At 42.2% G+C, this 21573-nt stretch overlaps 1 protein-coding gene across 1 annotated transcript in view; it reads right to left on the minus strand.

The window, feature by feature from the left end:
• The window catches only part of CFAP61 (cilia and flagella associated protein 61), a 256888-nt gene that overhangs the window by 157444 nt on the left and 77871 nt on the right, over positions 1-21573 (minus strand). The window contains exons 11-13 of the mRNA XM_029220311.1: positions 19786-19964; positions 18199-18238; positions 14431-14570 (exon numbers count right to left, since the gene is read on the minus strand). Coding sequence (XP_029076144.1) covers positions 14431-14570; positions 18199-18238; positions 19786-19964 — 359 coding nt within the window. The remainder of the gene's footprint in view (positions 1-14430; positions 14571-18198; positions 18239-19785; positions 19965-21573) is intronic.

A 21573-nucleotide genomic window follows, 5' to 3' on the forward strand; every position in this document is an offset into this window, starting at 1 on the left:
GGAGGCCAATGACTGCCCTATGGCTGAAGCCATTCTGAGTTGGGGTTTCTTTTATTTCCAACTGAAAACATTTCCACTGATAATCTAAGTTTTAAGATTTCAAAAGATGGTTTTAGAAGAACTCATGTTGTGAGAAGCATGTTTATGAAAAGACAAGAATTAGATGCAATGTACAGCACAGGGAATATAGCCAATATTTTATAACTTTTATGGAGTATAATCTATAAAAATATTGAATCACTATGTTGTATACCTGATACTAATGTAATATTGTAAGTCACCTATACTTCAATTTTAAAAAAAGAATTAGAAAAAGATAAGACAAATTAAAGCATTACTTTGTATTAGATAAAAATCCATAAGACTGTCATTGTTCAAATATTCTTATAAAATCTAGCCCAGGGGTCTATTTATGCAATATAGAAGGGCCTTAAGAGCTCAACAGGAACTTGATTTAGATTCTTTCCAATACCAGAGTCTCTGGAGGGTTGCAGCCTTAAAGACAACGAAGGCTGACAATGCCTTTCCAGGCGGACATTTGATTTTCCTCCCAGGTGCAGAGTGGGGTTTGGCAGCGCGCGGACTTCCGAGCCCGCTAGCGGCGTCTGCCTTCTGGGTGGGACCCGCCATAACCCGACTGCGACCGGCTCTGCTTAATTTACTCCATGGAAGGCCGCACGTGGGAACCGGCCACCCGCCTCCAGTGCAGGTTGGGGAAGAGAAAAGGCCTCGGGCCTTGCACCCCGACCCTGGGTACCGTGGGCTTGCGCCTTAGACCCAAGGTTGTCACTTTCAGCACCAAGTCTGTCAGGCAGGCGGAAGTCCAGCTGCCCACTAGCGCCGCCACCACCAGCTGCATCCTGGCCTCGGCGGAGGCAGCGGAGGGAAGGCAAGCCCCAGCCAGCCCACTGCAGCAGCACCTATAGCCCCAGTGTTTGGTGTTCTGGATTTCTGACCTCCGTAACTCCTTTTTTTCTTAGTCATTAAGACACCTGTACTGTCTACTAAAAATCACATTGATTGGCAGAGCTTCAAGATGGCGGAAGAGTAAGACGTGGAGATCACTTTCCTCCCCACAAATACACCAGAAACACATCTACACGTGGAACAACTCCTACAGAACACCTACTGGACGCTGGCAGAAGACCTCAGACTTCCCAAAAGGCAAGAAACTCCCCACGTACCTGGGTAGGGCAAAAGAAAAAAAGAAAAAACAGAGACAAAAGAATAGGGACGGGACCTGCATCAGTGGGAGGGAGCCGTGAAGGAGGAAAGGTTTCCACACACTAGGAAGCCCCTTCGTGGGCGGAGACTGCGGGAGGCGGAGGGGGGAGCTACGGAGCCGCGGAGGAGTGCACAGCGACGGGTGCGGAGGGCAAAGCGGGGAGATTCCCGCACAGAGGATCGGTGCCGACCAGCACTCACCAGCCCCAGAGGCTTGTCTGCTCACCCGCCGGGGCGGGCGGGGCTGCGAGTGGAGGCTTGGGCTTCGGTCGGAGTGCAGGGAGAGGACTGGGGTTGGCGGCATGAACACAGCCTGAAGGGGGCTAGTGCACCACGTCTAGCCGGGAGGGGGTCCGGGAAAAAGTCTAGAGCTGCCGAAGAGGCTAGAGACTTTTTCTTGCCTCTTTGTTTCCTGGTGCGCGAGGAGAGGGGATTAAGAGCGCTGCTTAAAGGACAGCTTCCCTGGGAGAACGCACGGCGCGCCTCAGGCTGCTGCAACATCACGTAGGCCTCTGCCGCCGCAGGCTCGCCCCGCATCCGCACCCCTCCCTCCCCGCGGCCTGAGTGAGCCAGAGCCCCCGAAGCAGCTGCTCCTTTAACCCCATCCTGTCTGAGCGAAGAAGAGACGCCCTCAGGCGACCTACACGCAGAGGCGAGTCCAAATCCAAGCTGAACCCCAGGAGCTGTGTGAACAAAGAAGAGAAAGGGAAATCTCTCCCAGCAGCCTCAGGAGCAGCAGATTAAATCTCCACAATCAACTTGATGTACCTTGCATCCGTGGAATACCTGAACAGACAACAAATCATCCCAAATTGAGATGACGGAATTTGGGAGCAACGATATATATATATTTTTTTACCTTTTTCTCTTTTTGTGACCGTGTATGTGTATGCTCTGTGTGTGATTTTGTTTGTATAGCTTTGCTTTTAGCATTTGTCCTAGGGTTCTGTCTGTCCGTTTTTTTTTTTTTTCCTAGTATAGTTTTTAACACCTGTTATCATTGGTGGATTTTTTTGGTTTTGTTGCTCTCTTCTTTCTTTCTTTTTAAAAATTTTTTATTACTTTAAACAAATTTTTAATAATTATTTTTTATTTCAGTAACTTTATTTTATTTTACTTTATTTTATTTTATCTTCTTCTTTCTTTCTTTCTTTTTTTTCCTCCCTTTTATTTTGAGCCGTGTGGATGACAGGCTTTTGGTGCTCCAGCCAGGCGTCAGGGCTGTGCCTCTGAGGTGGGAGAGCCAAGTTCAGGACACTGGTGCACAAGAGATCTCCCAGCTCTACATAATATCAAACAGTGAAAATCTCCCAGAGATCTCACCTCAACGTCAAGACCCAGCTCCACTCAATGACCAGCAAGCTACAGTGCAGGACACCCTATGCCAAACAACTAGCAAGACAGGAGCACAATCCCATCCATTAGCAGAGAGTCTGCCTAAAATCACAATAAGTTCACAGACACCCCAAAACACACCACCAGACGTGGACCTGCCCACCAGAAAGACAAGATCCAGCTTCATCCACCAGAACACAGGCACTAGTCCCCTCCACCAGGAAGCCTACACAACCCACTGAACTAACCTTAGCCACTGGGGACAGACACCAAAAACAACAGGAACTACGAACCTGCAGCCTGCGAAAAGGAGACCCCAAACACAGTAGGTTAAGCAAAATGAGAAGACAGAGAAACACACAGCAGATGAAGGAGCAAGGTAAAAACCCACCAGACCTAACAAATGAAGAGGAAATAGGCAGTCTACCTGAAAAAGGAATTCAGAATAATGATAATAAAGATAATCCAAAATCTTGGAAATAGAATGGAGAAAACACAAGAAACGTTTAACAAGGACCTAGAAGAACTAAAGAGCAAACGAACAGTGATGAACAACACAATAAATGAAATTAAAAATTCTCTAGAAGGGATCAATAGCAGAATAACTGAGGCAGAAGAACGGATAAGTGACCTGGAAGATAAAATAGTGGAAATAACTACTGCAGAGCAGAATAAAGAAAAAAGAATGAGAAGAATTGAGGACAGTCTAAGAGACCGCTGGGACAACATTAAACACACCAACATTCGAATTATAGGGGTCCCAGAAGAAAAAGAGAAAAAGAAAGGGACTGAGAAAATATTTGAAGAGATTATAGTTGAAAACTTCCCTTATATGGGAAAGGAAATAGTTAATCAAGTCCAGGAAGCACAGAAAGTCCCATACAGGATAAATCCAAGGAGAAACATGCCAGGACACATATTAGTCAAACTATCAAAAATTAAATACAAAGAAAAATATTAAAAGCAGCAAGGGAAAAACAACAACATGCAAGGGAAAAACAACAACATGCAAGGGAATCCCCATAAGGTTAACAGCTGATCTTTCAGCAGAAACTCTGCAAGCCAGAAGGGGGTGGCAGGACATATTTAGAGAGATGAAGGAGAAAAACCTACGACCAAGATTACGCTACCCAGCAAGGATCTCATTCACATTTGACGGAGAAATTAAAACCTTTACAGACAAGCACAAGCTGAGAGAGTTCAGCACCACCAAACCAGCTTTACAAAAAATGCTAAAGGAACTTCTCTAGGTAGGAAACACAAGACAAGGAAGAGATCTACAATAACAAACCCAAAACAATTAAGAAAACGGTAATAGGAACATACATTTCAATAATTACCTTAAATGTAAATGGATTAAATGCTCCAACCAACAGACATAGACTGGCTGAATGGATACAAAAACAAGACCCGTATATATGCTGTCTAAAAGAGACCCACCTCAGACCTAGGGACACATACAGACTGAAAGTGAGGGGATGGAAAAAGATATTCCATGCAAATGGAAATCAAAAGAAAGCTGGAGTAGCAATACTCATATCAGACAAAATAGACTTTAAAACAAAGACTATTACAAGAGACAAAGAAGGACACTACATGATGATCAAGGGATCGATCCAAGAAGAAGATATAACAATTGTAAATATTTATGCACCCAACATAGGAGCACCTCAATACATAAGGCAAATACTAACAGCCATAAAAGGGGCTGTAACACAATCGACAGTAACACAATCATAGAAGGGGACTTTAACACCACACTTTCACCAATGGACAGATCATCCAAAATGAAAATAAATAAGGAAACACAAGCTTTAAATTATACATTAAACAAGATGGACTTAACTGATATTTATAGGACATTCCATTCAAAAACAACAGAATACACATTCTTCTCAAGTGCTCATGGAACATTCTCCAAGATAGATCATATCTTGGGTCACAAATCAAGCCTTGGTAAATTTAGGAAAATTGAAATCGTATCAAATATCTTTTCCAACCACAACGCTATGAGACTAGATATCAATTACAGGAAAATATCTGTAAGAAATACAAACACATGGAGGCTAAACAATACACTACTTAATAACCAAGAGATCACTGAAGAAAGCAAAGAGGAACTTTAAAAATACCTAGAAACAAATGACAATGAAAACACGACGACCCAAAATCTATGGGATGCAGCAAAAGCAGTACTAAGAGGGAAGTTTATAGTACTACAATCCTACCTTAAGAAACAAGAAACATCTCAAATAAACAACCTAACCTTACACCTAAAGCAATAGAGAAAGAAGAACAAAAATACCCCAAAGTTAGCAGAAGGAAAGAAATCATAAAGATCAGATCAGAAATAAATGAAAAAGAAAGGAAGGAAATGATAGCAAAGATCAATAAAACTAAAAGCTGGTTTTCTGAGAAGATAAACAAAAATTGATAAACCATTAGCCAGACTCAACAAGAAAAAAAAGGGAGAAGACTCAAATCAATAGAATTAGTAATGAAAAAGGAGAAGTAACAACTGACACTGCAGAAAAACAAAGGATCATGAGAGATTACTACAAGCAGCTATATGCCAATAAAATGGACAACCTGGAAGAAATGGACAAATTCTTAGAAATACACAACCTTCTGACACTGAACCAGGAAGAAATAGAAAATATGAACAGACCAATCACAAGCACTGAAATTGAAGCTGGGATTAAAAATCTTCCAACAAACAAAAGCCCAGGACCAGATGGCTTCACAGGAGAATTCTATCAAACATTTAGAGAAGAGCTAACACCCATCCTTCTCAAACTCTTCCAAAATATAGCAGAGGGAGGAACACTCCCAAACTCATTCTACAAGGCCATCATCACCCTGATACCAAAACCAGACAAAGATGTCACAAAGAAAGAAAACTACAGGCCAATATCAGTGATGAACAAGGATGCAAAAATCCTCAACAAAATACTAGCAAACAGAATCCAACAGCACATTAAAAGGATCATACACCATGATCAAGTGGGGTTTATCCCAGGATATGCAAGGATTCTTCAATATACGCAAATCAATCAATGTGATACACCATATTAACAAATTGAAGAAGAAAAACCATATGATCATCTCAATAGATGCAGAGAAAGCTTTCGACAAAATTCAACACCCATTTACGATAAAAACCCTCCAGAAAGTAGGCATAGAGGGAACTTGCCTCAACATAATAAAGGCCATATATGACAAACCCAAAGCCAACATCGTCCTCAGTGGTGATAAAGTGAAACCATTTCCACTAAGATCAGGAACAAGACAAGGTTGCCCACCCTCACCACTATTATTCAACATAGTTTTGAAAGTTTTAGCCACAGCAATCAGAGAAGAAAAAGAAATAAAAGGAATCCAAAGCAGAAAAGAAGAAGTAAAGCTGTCACTGTTTGCAGATGACATGATACTATACATAGAGAATCCTAAAGATGCCAGAAAACTACTAGAGCTAATCAATGAATTTGGTAAAGTAGCAGGATACAAAATTAATGCACAGAAATCTCTTGCATCCCTATATACTAATGATGAAAAATATGAATGTGAAATAAAGAAAACACTCGCATTTACCATTGCAACAAAAAGAATAAAATATCTAGGAATAAACCTACCTAAGGAGACAAAAGACCTGTATGCAGAAAATTATAAGACACTGAAGAAAGAAATTAAAGATGATACAAATAGATGGAGAGATACACCATGTTCTTGGATTGGAAGAATCAACATTGTGAAAATGACTGTACTACCCAAAGCAATCTACAGATGCAATGCAATCCCTATCAAACTACCACTGGCATTTTTCACAGAACTAGAACAAAAAATTTCACAATTGTATGGAAACACAAAAGACCCCAAACAGCCAAAGCAATCTTGAGGAGGAAAAACCGAGCTGGAGGAATTAGGTTCCCTGACTTCAGACTATACTACAAAGCTACAGTAATCAAGACAGTATGGTACTGGCACAAAAACAGAAATATAGATCAATGGAACAAGATAGAAAGCCCAGAGATAAACCCACACACATATGGTCACCTTATCTTTGATAAAGGAGACAAGAATATACAATGGAGAAAAGACAGTCTCTTCAATAAGTGGTACCAGGAAAACTGGACAGCTACGTGTAAAAAAATGAAATTAGAACTATTCCTAACACCATACTCAAAAATAAACTCAAAATGGATTAAAGACCTAAATATAAGGCCAGACACTATCAAACGCTTAGAGGAAAACATAGGCAGAACACTCTATGATATAAATCACAGCAAGATCCTTTTTGACCCATGTCCTAGAGAAATGTAAATAAAAACAAAAATAAACAGATGGGACCTAATGAAACTTAAAAGCTTTTGCACAGCAAACGAAACCATAAGCAAGATGAAAAGACAACCCTCAGAATGGGAGAAAATATTTGCAAATGAAGCAACTGACAAAGGATTAATCTCCAAAATTTACAAGCAGCTCCATGCAGCTTCACATCAAAAAAACAAACAACCCTATCCAAAAATGGGCAGAAGACCTAAATAGACATTTCTCCGAAGAAGGTATACAGATTGCCAACAAACACATGAAAGAATTCTTAGCATCATTAATCGTTAGAGAAATGCAAATCAAAACTACATTGAGATATCATCTCACACTGGTCAGAATGGCCATCATCAAAAAATCTACAAACAATAAATGCTGGACAGGGTGTGGAGAAAAGGGAACCCTCTTGCACTGTTGGTGGGAATGTAAATTGATACAGCCATTATGGACAACAGTATGGAGCTTCCTTAAAAATCTAAAAATAGAACTACCATACCACCCAGCAATCCCACTACTGGGCATATACCCTGAGAAAACCATAATTCAAAAAGAGTCATGTACCAAAATGTTCATTGCAGCTCTATTTACAATAGCCAGGACATGGAAACAACCTAAGTGTCCATCAACAGATGAACGGATAAAGAAGATGTGGTACATATATACAATGGAATATTACTCAGCCATAATAGGAAACGAAATTGAGTTATTTGTAGTGAGGTGGATGGACCTAGAGTCTGTCTTACAGAGTGAAGTAAGTCAGAGAGAGAAAAACAAATACCGTATGCTAACACATATATATGGAATCTAGAAAAAAACAAAAAACAAAAAAAAAAAACATCATGAAGAACCTAGGGGTAAGACGGGAATAAAGACGCAGACCTGCTAGAGAATGGACTTATGGACTTGAGGATATCGGGAGGGGGAAGTGTAACCAGGGACAAAGTGAGAGAGTGGCATGGACATATATACACTACCAAATGTAAAACAGATAGCTAGTGGGAAGCAGCCGCATAGCACAGGGAGATCAGCTCGGTGCTTTGTGACCACCTAGAGGGATGGGATAGGGAGGGTGGGAGGGAGGGAGACGCAAGAGGGAAGAGATATGGGGATATATGTATATGTATAACTGATTCACTTTGTTATAAAGCAGAAATTAACACACCATTGTAAAGCAATTATACTCCAATAAAGATGTTAAAAATAATAATAATTTTTATAGATTTTCAAAAAAAAAAAAAGCATAGGGAAGAAGCCGGTTCTGATATCGTGTTCCCTTTATGAGCTGAACGATCCTACAGGCAAAACTACCATTCCTAACATTTGTAAAGCTCTTTGTGTTTAGAACTTAAAGAATTAGAAATCTAAGCTTGCTCTAGAGAACAGTGACCTGCTGCCATGGCCACAAGAGAGACAGGAACAAGAGTAAAAGTGCAAAGTGCAAAGACTGGACACGCTGAGAACCGGGTGTGCAGTTGTCACTGGGCTGGCGACAAAACTCACAGCAACAAAGGAAAGCTCCCAATGAGGGTTCAGATGGGAATGGTGACAAAGGTCATGATCTTCTAAAGGCACAGAAACTACTTCGGTTTGTAAGTCTTTAATTTTTCAGAAAAGAACCCAGATGTACATGATTTGCTCCAACTTTATATGTAAGTGATTAAAACAAAACAAAAACGATGCTGACACTGCAAATGGTTGCAAAGAAAAACTAGGGCCATGCTGCAACCAGGACTAATTTCCAGACAAGTGTTGAAAGTCTCATCGTTTTAAAAACTTAAAATTAATTGTTAATAAAAGCAATACACGTACATAGTAAATAAGAGAGAGAGTGTACAAGAAAAGAATATGACTGTGAATTAAGTAATTAAGCCACTAAGAACAAGACCACTACCTCAGGCAGACCCATGGCCCGACCCTGATCCCCTGTCATCTGGTTGCTCTCATCAGCGTGTATTCATTCATAAAGAGAAGCCCAAGTCGTAAGAAAATGCCACCAATACACTCTATGTAAGAATGCAGAGAGCATAAAGAACATTCTAATGAAAGTTTCACCTGAGTCAGAGCAAAATTTAAAATCTCAGTGATTAAAAATTAACTACACTTTCTATTATGGAAGTAATGCATGCTCATAAGTTTTTAAAAATCAAACATAAATGAACAACCCAATCTTAAGAAAGGGCAGAAGATATGAACAGACACCTCTCCAAAGTAGACATACACATGGCAAATAGCAAATGAAAAGATGCTCAACACCATAAGTCAGTATGGAAACGCGAATTAAAACAAGATACCACTACCCACCTATGAGAATGGTGAAAATTCAAAACACTGACAAATGCTGGCGAGGATGTGAGGAAACAGGAACTCTCCTTCGTTGCTGGCGGGAATGCAAAATGGTGGAGGACTTTGGAAGACAGTGAGACAGTTTCTTACAAAACTCAATATTCTTACCATACAATCTAAAGTTGTGCTCTTTGGTATATACCCAAATGAGCTGAAAACCTACGCCCATACAAAAACCTGCACATAGATTCATAATTGCTGAAATTCATAATTGCCAAAACTTGGAAGCAACCAAGCTGTCCTTCAGTAGGTGACTGGATAAATAAAATGTGGTCCATCCAGACAATGGAATATTATTCAGGGCTAAAAAGAAATAAGCTATCAAGCCACAAAGAGACATGGAGGAACATTAAAATATTCATTACTAACTGAAAGAAGCCAATCTGTAAAGGCCACGTACTGTAGGATTCCAACTATGACATTCTAGAAAAGGCAAAACTATGGGGACAGGAGAAAGACCAGTGGTTGCCAGAGGCTGTGGGGAAGGAGAGAGGGATGGATAGGGGGAGCAGAGGGCATTTTTAGAAACCATTCTGTATGATAGTATGGTGGTGGCTACGTCATTGCACATTTGTCCAGACCCAGAGAGTGTACAACAGAAGAGTAAGCCCTCATGTAAACTGTGGACTCCGGTTGATAATGGTGAGTCCCTGTAGGTTCCTTGATGGTACAAATGGTGTAGCTCTGGTGTGGGATGTTAACTGTGGGAGAGTCTGTGGGGGGACTGGGGAAGGGGTCTGTAGGAACCCTCTGCACTTTCTGCTCAGTTGTGCTGTGAGCCTAAAACTGCTCTAAAAAATAAAGTTTATTAATGAAAAAAATCAAACGGAACCGACAGACATAAAGCAAAGAGTACGTCGCCATCTACACCCCTCACGTCTCTGTCCTGCTCCTCAGAAGCGCAAAAGGTTAATAAAGTCCCGTGGACCCTTCTAGAACATCTTTACATATGCAAGATAAAAACTAGATACGATGGTCCCCCAGTTTCCCTCTCGCCTTCTCCCTTTTAATAACTGAGTCAACTGAGTTTTTGCCGGGCGCACATCTGACCCTCTAGCAACTTGTCCCCTGGCCTCCCCCGCGGCTCGGCAGGGCCATGCAACCAACTTCCCGAGCACAGACTGTGACGAGAAGTGATGTAACTTCCGTAAGAGGACAGTCTTCCCCTCCCTTTCTCTTTGCACCCTTCCCCGTGGCTAAAATGTGACTACGGTGCCCTAAGCCGGCTCACAGCACCAAGAGGAAAAGAGCTCACTCTGACGGCGGTCTAACAATTGTGTGCCCCATGGGCCCCTCTGACAGTCTGGGGATGCTCAGGACCCCTTCTCAGACTGATGCTTTTCAATGTGTAAAATCAAAGACAACAAATTATATCAAGTAGAGCTATCAAAATGTTTTTAAAAATGTGTGTTTTGCTAATATTTGTGCCTCCTCATTAATGCATCAAGTAACAAGTTTTGGTTGAGAATAAATTTACTGAAATTTCAAAGTACGATGAGCATCCATATTTTGAGACATCTGCGACAACCGTAAGGTGATAGGAGAATATCCGTGACTTCCACGGGCTACAAAGTCACGGCTTCGCTGACACTTCTGAGGTTTGTTGCCTCCATTCATAGTGGAAGGCACGTCAAACTTCAATCAGAGGTTAGTAACAGAAAGATGTAATTTTTCTTCCCATCCAAATTCGCAGACCCCTGACTCTCCACACAGACAGTAGGTGAGACCCTTGCTCTATGAGATGGAGGAGCAACGAGAGAAGTAACTGGGTCCCTGAACAGCTTCGTGGGGAAAAGCCACGACTCTCCTTAGACCAACTGCTCCTGTGTGGTAGAGGCGGAACTGTCCTCTGGCTCAAGCCACTGTGCTTTAGGGTCTCTCTGCTACAACAGCTTTACGCTGAAAACACAGCATAGGAAGCAATACGTGAGGCAGTTATGAGTTGGCTCTGGAAGCCGGCTGCCTTCGTTCCAGTTCCAGCTTTGCTACTTTCTGCTGTGTGCATTTTGGACTAGTTACTTAACCTGTGTCTCAGTTTCCTTACCTGTAAGATGGGGGTAATAATAATGGTATCTAGCTAATAAGGTCACTGCGTAAAGACACATGGAAAGTGATTAAGAAAGTCCCTGAAACACTACAAACCTTCCATAAATGTAAGCTGTCATTACGATTATTACTATTATCATCTGACCCTTGCTTTTCTCACCATCCCAGCTATCATTCCATACAGTATGATATAGATCTGTTTTTATTTTTTCAAAATCTGCATAATAATGTACTGAATGAATATGCCAAAATTCATTTAACCATTCCCCAATTATAAAGTGATCATTTAGAATGTTCCTCAAAGTTTCACTTAAAAGGCTAATAATATATCAATTATAGAGAAAGCTCTCTGAAATTACTCTACCAATCCCTTTGTCACAAGATTTTGTAGCAGCTTTACTGAGGCATAATTTACATACAATTAAATATACCCATTTGAAGTGCACAGTTTGATGAGCTCCATAATATTTTGTAAGAATGAGACTATGTGAATAAGACAGCTTGAAAAAGTTAAATTATAGAAAATGGACGGTATTGACATTGTTCCTGTAACAGATCTACTGTTCACTTTCTATTGATCGAGTTGGTCCTATCGCAAGATGGAAGTGTGGGGAGCAGCTCCATTGCCCATTTCTCCAGAAAAGCCTCCACATTTGTATAGGTGATGCACCCCTCCCCCACCCAGCCCTGAGCTTTGGGACCAGACCCAAGGATGCCAACCAGCAGCCTCTGACCCGGTGATGGGTTCAAAGTCAGCCAGCAGAGGGCCAATCTGAGCCACTGAGATGCAGTAAGACTTCTGTGTTGGGGCTTCTGAACAGAAGCATCCCCACCACTCTTCACCTGGTGGACTTAAGTGATAAAGGGTCTGGAGCTACCTCACTCATCCAGCAACCACTGTGTCTGAGAAGGGGTCAACTCGGAAGAGATAGATCCAACAGGGCTAATAATCCACGTATGGAACCTGAATTGCCCTCGGAGTCTTCCCTTGGTTCTGTGTAGTAATAAATTCTCCAGTTACTTAAGCCTATTTGATGGGTTTCAACCACTTGATATATCCAAGGTTGGTATAGGAAAATTCCAAAATTTAGGCAATGTGAGAAAGGAAATTAAAAATCACCCATGACAGTCCTCCTACCACCCCGAGGCAACCACGGGCCATCTCTAGCACCGCTGGCCGTGTTCCCCAGGAGGCAGCCTCACACAGAGATCTGCAGGTTGGGGGTGATGAGGGTGGCTCCTGGGACCCTCCACACCTATGGGAAGGGGCAGGGCAGGTCGGGGTAGAGGTGAAGACGGACTGCAAGCCACAGGGTCACAACAAATGCCCAGCTGACACCTCGGGGCGTCCTGGCTCTGGGAAGACCCTTCAGAGGTGTCCCTCCCCCGTCTCCACACACACAGACTAGTTGCTGGATGCAGGCTGCCCTCGGGAGGGCGGACCTTGGGCAAAGCCCTCTCTTCTGTCCAGGGCAGTCTCCTCGGCAGGGGACCCAGCTTTGAGCTGGTGGCGTCCACACACCCCGCAGGTGCGAAATTAGTCCTGAACGAGGGGGCCTGGGCGGCATGAACTACATCTGCACGTGTCCTTTTAGTCTACTTTGTTCATGCATTTTTTCCTTCTTTAGAAATTTTGGTCATATTTAAATGCTGTTTTATTTGATAGGTTTTCTACCCTAACATCACATTCTGAGCATTTTCTAATCATTAGATATTCTTAAAATGAACTGTAAGCATAGTTATAGGTTACTTCCTATAGGTACCATAAAGTATTTAAACATTCTCTTTACTACTGGATGTTTAGAGTATTTCCAATGTTCTTTAATCCTCAGATGTAAATTTTTGTTTGCATCTCTGCAACAAGTTTCCTAGGATATGTTTCTAGGACTGGAAGTAAAGAGTGAAAAAATATAAACTACCTTAATGTTCTGGCCAAATTGCACTTTGAAATTTTATGTCTATTTACATTCTGAAAAGAGTTACATTTTTCTCATTAGAATTGAACGCTTCTATATTCTAATTCTCGGCAACTGACAAAAAATGATGTCTCATTCTTGCTTTTGTTTCTTTTCCCTTAACAGCAATAAGTTTGAAGATTTTTTAATATCCATTGATTTTTTGCTTCTTTCATATGCAAACAGTCTGGCCATTTGTGTGGGGGGGTTAGTTTTTCTATTTTGGTGTTAAATAGTCTTCTAATTGATTTATTAAAGCTCTTTATATATAAAATATACCAACCTTGTGTCTGTTATATTTGTTAAAAATATCCTTCCATTAGTCAGCTGCATTTTAATTAAATTAGAGTGGTTCTGAAATTTCATATAGTAAAAAAAAAAAAAAAAATCTTAATTTTTTTCTTCCATGTTCTAAAAAGACCTTCCCCATCCTGAGGCACAATCAAGTTCAATCTTCACTCACACTCCTTGTCTAGAACTCAGCGTTCTTCCTCAGGAAAGCTTCCTCTGACTGGGCCGAATCTCCCAATGATACGTCTCCATAGTCCCACAGACCCACTGCTGGTACACCCATCATAGATGCAGTTTACTTTTACAGGAGTGTTTATAAGCTTTGAAAGGATGTGGGACAACCAGTAGGCTGTTCACTGCTGTATTCTCAGAATCTGGCCCAGAACCTAGCACTGTAGGTAACAGTTTCTAATTTTTAACTATTGCAATATCTACATTTAACTCTTCAATCACTTGGGAATCTATTTTACTGTAGGGTATGAAGAACATTTCTATCTTTATTTTGTCCCACCATTTACAAAATAATCCTTCCTTTTCTCACTGTAACACAAATGCCATCATATACATCAGTCTATAATACCTTTACACACAGACACACGTTCAATTCTTACTCTATTGGGGTCTGCGGTGGAACTCTTTCTTGTGTTACCTTGTTCCAGCCATAGAAATGTCAACATGGCTATTGTTTTGACTATTTTGGAGTTAGATTATGCTCTAATATCTGACTGGACCAGCAACTTTCACCATGACTCTTTTCCTAAATGGACTGGTTAAAATCACTTGATCAAGTCCTCCGCCAATAAGACAATTTTAAAAATAAATCATTAAATTAAAATGTCACGGAGCTCCTGTTCCATTCTCTATTTTTAACTTCATGGACTATCTTTTGGCCAAACGCGCATCTGCTTACTTGAGCAATCCTGCCCGATGGAAGACGTAGAGGTCCTGGTCCAGGGTGCAGTTGTTGAAGGGGACAATCTTCACGAAGTTCTGTATGAGGACAAACTCAGGGGTGAGATGTGGCAGAGAAATGATGCAGAAGTTCTTGTCCTGGCATGATTGGAGACGAGATAAAAATCATTTATCACTAAACAAATTCCTGCCATAAAACACTAAATAGGAGTAAAATGTGTAAAGGAGATGGTATTCAAGTTAAAGATTCCTATCATTTGGAAAGTAATCAGAAAATTCAGGGGATAAGCAATTGCAAGAATATGGAGAAGGGCTTCCCTGGTGGCGCAGTGGTTGAGGGTCCGCCTGCCAATGCAGGGGACACGGGTTCGTGCCCCGGTCCGGGAAGATCCCACATGCCGCGGAGCGGCTGGGCCCGTGAGCCATGGCCGCTGAGCCTGCGCGTCCAGAGCCTGTGCTCCAGAATATGGAGAAAATATCTGTGTTTGACTGAAACCCGAATAAAGGAATATTGTGAATCATAGGACCCATTCAGCACAGCTCTTTTCCAGAAGTAGAGTTTTAAACTAAGGACGTTTGCGTTTGCAAATTCACTTGTATCCAAGAGTGATGAGGCTGCTCAGTGTCACGGCAAAGGCCCTGGGTTTACCAAGTGATGCTGCACCAGCCGCCAGCCGTGGTCCCCACCTCTGTGAGATGAGAACGTGGTGCTCCAGGCTTTTTCTGCTCTAAAGTCCTGTGATTACACATCAATGGATGTCTGTGTATTTTATCAGGGCACGGTCCCACTTGGGTGATGAAATCTAAGGGCGAGTTAACCTGGGCAGTGGGATCTGCGTGTCCTGACCTGTAACTGCGCTGTCCAATATGCTGGCCAGGAGCTGAGTCTGGCCACCAAGCATTTGGAATGTGGCTAGTGAGACTGGGGAGCCGAATTTTTAATTTTATTTCATTTGATTAAATTTACATTTCAAAACTGATACTTGGGAACCCTCCTACGTTGTTGGTGGGAATGTAAGTTGGTGCAGCCACTATGGAGAACAGTATGGAGGTTCCTCAAAAAACTAAACATAGAGCTACCATATGATCCAGCAATCCCACTCCTGGACATATACCCGGACAAAACTCTAATTCAAAAAGACACATGCACCTCAATGTTCACTGCAGCACTATTCACAATAGCCAAGACATAGAAAAAATCAAAATGTCCATTAGATGAATGGATAAAGGAGACATGGTATATATACACAGTGGAATACTACTCAGCCATAAAAAAGAATGAAACAATGCCATTTGCAGCTACATGGATGGACCTAGATATTATCATACTACGCGAAGTAAGTCAAAAAGAGAAAGACAAATACCAAGTGATATCACTTATACGTGGAATCTAAAATGTGACACAAATGAACCTATGTACGAAACAGAAACAGACTCACAGACATGGAGAACAGGCTTATGGTTGCCACAGGGAAGTGGGTGTGGGGGGAGGTTGGACAGGGAGTTTGGGGTTAGTAGATGCAAACTATTACATATGGAATGGATAAACAACAAGGTCCTACTGTATAGCACAGGGAACTACATTCAATATCCTATAATAAACCATAATGGAAAAGAAAAAAATAATAAAATAAAAACTGATACTCAGTTCAGTTATTGGAAAAGTTTTATGTATGGTTAGAACAATTTGGGTATGTGAATCTACTCATTCAACTGGAAATTTTACAAAATCTAGAAGCAGAGTGAGGATTTCTGATGACAATTTAGTGCTTGTATAGAGATGTGCCCTAAATGTAAAATACACATTGGATTTTAAAAACTGAGAAAATGGATGTACAAGATCTCATTAATACTTTTGCATACTGATTACATACTAAAATCATTAAATTTTGGACACATTGCATTAAGTAAAATATATTATTAAAATTGATTTCACCTGTGTCTTTTTACTTTTTTTTTATAATGTGGCTGCTGGAACATTTAGAGTTTGTTGTCTATGGGACAGTGCTGCCATGGACTGTCTGTGCTCCTCACGTCCACCGTGACCCTCTGCCCGGTGCCTGCAGAAGCAGCTTGCTCTTCCCAGAGCTAGTTTGTCCCTTTGGCATCTCACCTCCTCCTGAACCCTGTGAAGGCCTTGCCTGGGCGAATCCAAAACCCTGGGGACACATGTGCAACCCAAAGGAGTGAATCACTCTTTCACCTGATCTTCCTTCTTTCTAGCAAAATAACACAGCTCCTTCTGGGGAACTTGCGAGTCATGTTGTCGAAATACTCAAGCTGAAAATAAGGACTAAGTGCCAAGCCCTGGGGGGCTTCCTCTGGGAGAAATGAGTAATTCCTACCATATGATCCAGCAATCCCACTCCTGGACATATACCCGGACAAAACTCTAATTCAAAAAGACACATGCACCTCAATGTTCATCGCAGCACTATTCACAATAGCCAAGACATAGAAACAACCAAAATGTCCATTGACAGATGAATGGATAAAGGAGATGTGGTATATATACACAATGGAATACTACTCAGCCATAAAAGAGAATGAACGCAATGAGTTGCTTCAACATGGATGGGAAGGATTAAGGATGAAGTGACGAAGGTATTTTGTTTCTGTCTCCCCATATCCTGAAATAATTAATTAAAAAGTAAACATGCCTTTTACTATCTTAAAGCCAGCATTGCTTTTGTAATAATACTGAAGATCTGTCTCTGCATGGACTTCAAAATAGGAATGAATTGAACTTACTGAATTTACTTTGGGGCATCTCGGAGGGAAGCCGGCTTTGCAAACCCTCCCTCAGGGTCATCTACAGTGTTTTATGAGCTTCAACATTAATTCAAAAAAATTACGATGGAAAACATCATTGCCAAGTCTTCATCATCTTAACAAAATGAGGAAATACAATCTATGATCACATAGCTTTCAGGCAACAGAATTAAACCTATTTTGTTTTTTAGCCTTGGTATAAAGAACATCGAGGAAAAATAAAAAAATAGATAATTTGCCTGTAATTAGCTAACTGAAGAAGCACGGTTGTTGACTTGACTAAACTGATAGACCAGCCATGGAAAAAGTCATAAAAATCCAATTAAGGAACCTAAATTGTCTTCTTGCCCCACTTTCTTCCCTCCAATAAAGTGATGAGAGGTTGGTCAGAATCTCTATCCCTTGACGACCGTGAAACAAAAGTGGAGGAGGTGGCCTGGACACCCTGAGATGGAGAACCTTGTTTGCACTTGTGTGCCTGCCTGGGGCCATCCACCAACCAACCGTAGAGGGTCAAGTCAATCCCATGTGTCAGGCGACACCAACCAGAAGATCAACTGCAAGTTCCCACTTTCCTACCCTCAGAAAAGCAATCTAATGGTGTCAGCATTCTTTGAGCCAAAGCAAACTATAAAGTAATACAACAGTCTAACTCACTTTAGAGTAATTCCTGACATTTTCATGTACTACCAGCATTCTATTCATGATTTGATTGTAATAAGACACTGATGAAGCAATCTCTAAAATAAATTATGCATTGAAAGAAAACTATTACAACAGCATGGCTGAAAAATTATTGAAAATGACAATCTTTTCTACTTTTAAGAGTTCAGGACATGTCATTCAACCTTTTTTTTCAGAACAGAGAAGGGGTTCCAACCTTAACATTCATAGCAGATTAAATGTTTGGACAATGAATATGGCATCCTACTATTTTATAATTTTTCTAGCTTATAAAATCAATTATATTACTCAAAATTCAACATGTACTTACAGGAAAAAGACTGAAAACAAAATTCATAAAGTCCAGTGACCTGTAAACAAGACAGTAAAAACTGTCACTGACCTGCAAGCAAATGCAGCATCAGTGCACATTTAGAGACCTATGGCTCTCCCCGCTTAGGCAGTGATTAGCCAACCAGTAACCAGAATTTGTGTCTAACTGAATAGTAATCAGCTACAGAAGGCATAAGCTTCAAATTGAAGTGTTTTTCTAGAACCAAAAGTACTATTATAGCAATTAAAAATCTCTACACATTCAAAAAGCAAGATAGTCATTCTGTGGACACGATCTCTCCCTTCCTTTTAGGAGGTGCTGTGGGGGAGACATGGGCATATTATAAGCTACTCTGATCTTTTTCTCTTTTATATGCAAAAGATTTTCTGACCAGCTGCAGGTGTATATTTATAGGCGAACCATAATGGGTCATCAAATTTTTGTTTGAAAATTCAAAAAGCACAATCTTATCCGAATGCACAGGGGAAAATAAATATACACGACAGATCTAGAAGGGTTTACAGGCTTTTTAGATGTCTACAATATAATTAGAATAAAAAGATTTCCCTTTTCAACCTTTCAATTGAATTTCAATTCCAAAGAAATCGAAAACTTGAAAGGAAAAAAGTCCAAGAAAAGCATGGTTCTAAGGAAAGCTAGGAGACCGGGAATGTGATTAAATACATCCTCTAAAACGGCAGTGTCCAGCGGTGCTCTTGGTCATCTTAAAGATACTCTGGAACCTTCCAGTCTATCAAAATAGGCCAGTCTTTCCTTTTCAACATTGTTCTGTGGACGGAATAGTGGACTATGTGGGCATCCCAAAGGGGCTGTGGAATCTAGGCACCGAGGGCAGGGGTCCAATCCAGACTACAGGGCGCAGCGAGCACTGAACACGGGGTTGTTCTGGAGGGACAGGAAGCCTCGTCTGCCCGGGACCAGGCCTCCTACCTCTGGCAGCTGCCCTGGATTGTTGATGGGTGTCCTGCTAACACCCCTCTCAGATTGAGACTCCAGCCCCAATTCAGTGGGGAGCACAAAGCAAGGGACAAAGCCATCATCATGGCCTGGCCTGGCCCCCCGCCGTCAGCTCAGGAATAGGGTAGAGGGTAGAGTGAGAAGCCTGGCCTGTGACTGGGGTATCTAGTAAGTCCTAGATCAAGCCACATTGAAAATCGGTCCCACCACTGGATTATCCTTTCTTACGTGAGGCAATTATTCCATTTTTCCAAAGCCAGTTTCAGCTGGATTTTCTATTGCTTGCAACTAAAAGACTCCAGACAAGCAGCAACCTAAACCCAAAGTCCCCCCAAAATGCAAACTCTAGAGAATGGGGAACAGCATGTGGCTAAGGAAGGGATGATTTTCCAGACCCTGGGCAGCCCAGTTCTGTGGGTCTGACCCAAATTTTATGGGCTGGAGTCTGGAAGTGGGGCTCAGGAATCTGTGGTTTTTAAAAACTCCCCAGAAATGAGGATGGGCAGCCAGGCTTGGAAACCCCTGGCTCTGCAAGATTCAAGTGTTGGGCCACCAAGGCCAGGAGAAGGTCTTCGCGCAGCAGACACACTGGGGACCAGCGCTTACCTTGCTTCGTGCTTCTCGTCAATACAAAACAGCTGGATGCAGAAGGCAGTGGAGGTGCCCTTGTAGATGGGGCGGAAGTTGCTGGTCTCTTCGGGCAGAGAGATGGATGCTGAGCTCGTGTTGCTGATGCAGTAATCCGTGTAATCCACACTGTACTCTTGACTGAGTTTTTCTGTGTCCTACAGCAAGGAGAGAGGAGGAACTGAACTGGGAATCCTATTTATTTTCTACCATTTAATGGGCTAGTGGCTGTCTTGTCTCCACAGGACACCGTTCCCAGGACAGATGCGACTGCCTCACCTGAAACAAACCACCCCGAGCCAGGAAGGAGGTGTTCTTAGTGAGATTTCAAAATTGTTGAGGATGGAAACAAGTTCTCGCACGAAGGTCAGAAAACGAACGGTCTCAGTTGGTCTTTGATACAGGATCCATATTTTAACTGCATCACTGGATAGAGGTTAGAGCATGGGACTACTACATGCGTATTAATTCCATATAAGCAAAACACCTCTGTCCCCAGTTTTCCTTGTGATTTTGTGCTACAAGAATTTTTGGATCTTGGGACTGTTCAGGTGGTTTGCTAGTGAGGGGGAGCCCCGGGAGCCAATTGCCCGGAGCCACCTGGAGAGTTAGTGCTGAGTCCTGTCAGGTCTCATTCATCGAAGGAGGTGTTACAGCTCAGTGAGAGGAACATGATTCACTCCGAGATCCTCTCGGAGTTCTTTGAAATTGAAGTAATGCGTGCATATGGTAAAAAGTAAACTAATATTAGCATTAAAAGGTTATAAAGAAAGACAGGAGCCTCCTACTCCCCCATTGACGAGCATTTTCAACTTTTTCCTTTCTTTTGGCCTTTACCTCTATATTTCTGAATACTATTATGCTGGTTTCTGTATTTGGAGAACAGGGCGGGAGGACAGGGCAGGGGTTCCTCCATGTGAAATGGAGAATCCCACTGATCCGCCTATTCTCTGTCTTTTCCCCATCACACAGCCTCGCACCGTGCACTGGATTTGGAGCTGCTTCTGCTCGCCCCTTCAGAGAACGATCACCTGGTCCTTTCACTTGGGGGGTAGTTGACAAGCTAAGTGTCCTCTGCAGGGAATCTATTGTCCCCAACACCGCCTGGCAGACTGTCACACAGAGCCCTCGCCCCGCCTTCTGCAGAAGCCCCAAGGCCCGGGCTCTTTGTGGGCACACGTGGAGAATCTCTCCTCATCACGGTGCCCGGCCTCCACCTTCCCCAGCTGTGAAGAGCCAGTGCAGACCCCGCCATCAATTTCCGTCTTTCTAAACACCTTTAAAGTGCTCGTGTTCCAATATCTCCTCTCCCAGTCTTCTTGTCTGTGTGGATTTGTGCCCTTATTCTTCCCTTACAGTTATTTCAGTGGTTTTTTCCAGAAGCGAGAGGAGATAAACATGGGAAATCAATCCTCCTTGTTGACCCGGATACCCTCTGGGATGCCAGTGCATCTAATGCAGAATGGACCACCCTGACCCCCTCCACATCCTCCTTTGGGTCCCTAAAGGAATGGCTACCCTCTTAGAAATACTGGAGAGAGATTGTTCCCCTCTGCTGAGTGCCCTGCTCCCTCCTCCCTGGGGCACGAGGAGTGGACACCCTAACGTGGGTTCCCCAGAAGCAAAAGGAGCTAAGTTCACGCAGGGAGCGATGCCAGGAAATTCTGCGAGGCAAGTGGGCGAGTGAGGAGGGAAGAGAAGGACCCCAACGCGGCACAATGAACAAGTGGGTTACTTGTCAATCCCGCCAAGACCTCGGGGAGATGT

This window comes from Monodon monoceros, unplaced genomic scaffold (genome assembly GCF_005190385.1).
Source record: "Monodon monoceros isolate NGI ecotype Baffin Bay Population unplaced genomic scaffold, NGI_Narwhal_1 Super_Scaffold_13, whole genome shotgun sequence".
In the NCBI taxonomy this organism is placed as follows: domain Eukaryota; kingdom Metazoa; phylum Chordata; class Mammalia; order Artiodactyla; family Monodontidae; genus Monodon; species Monodon monoceros.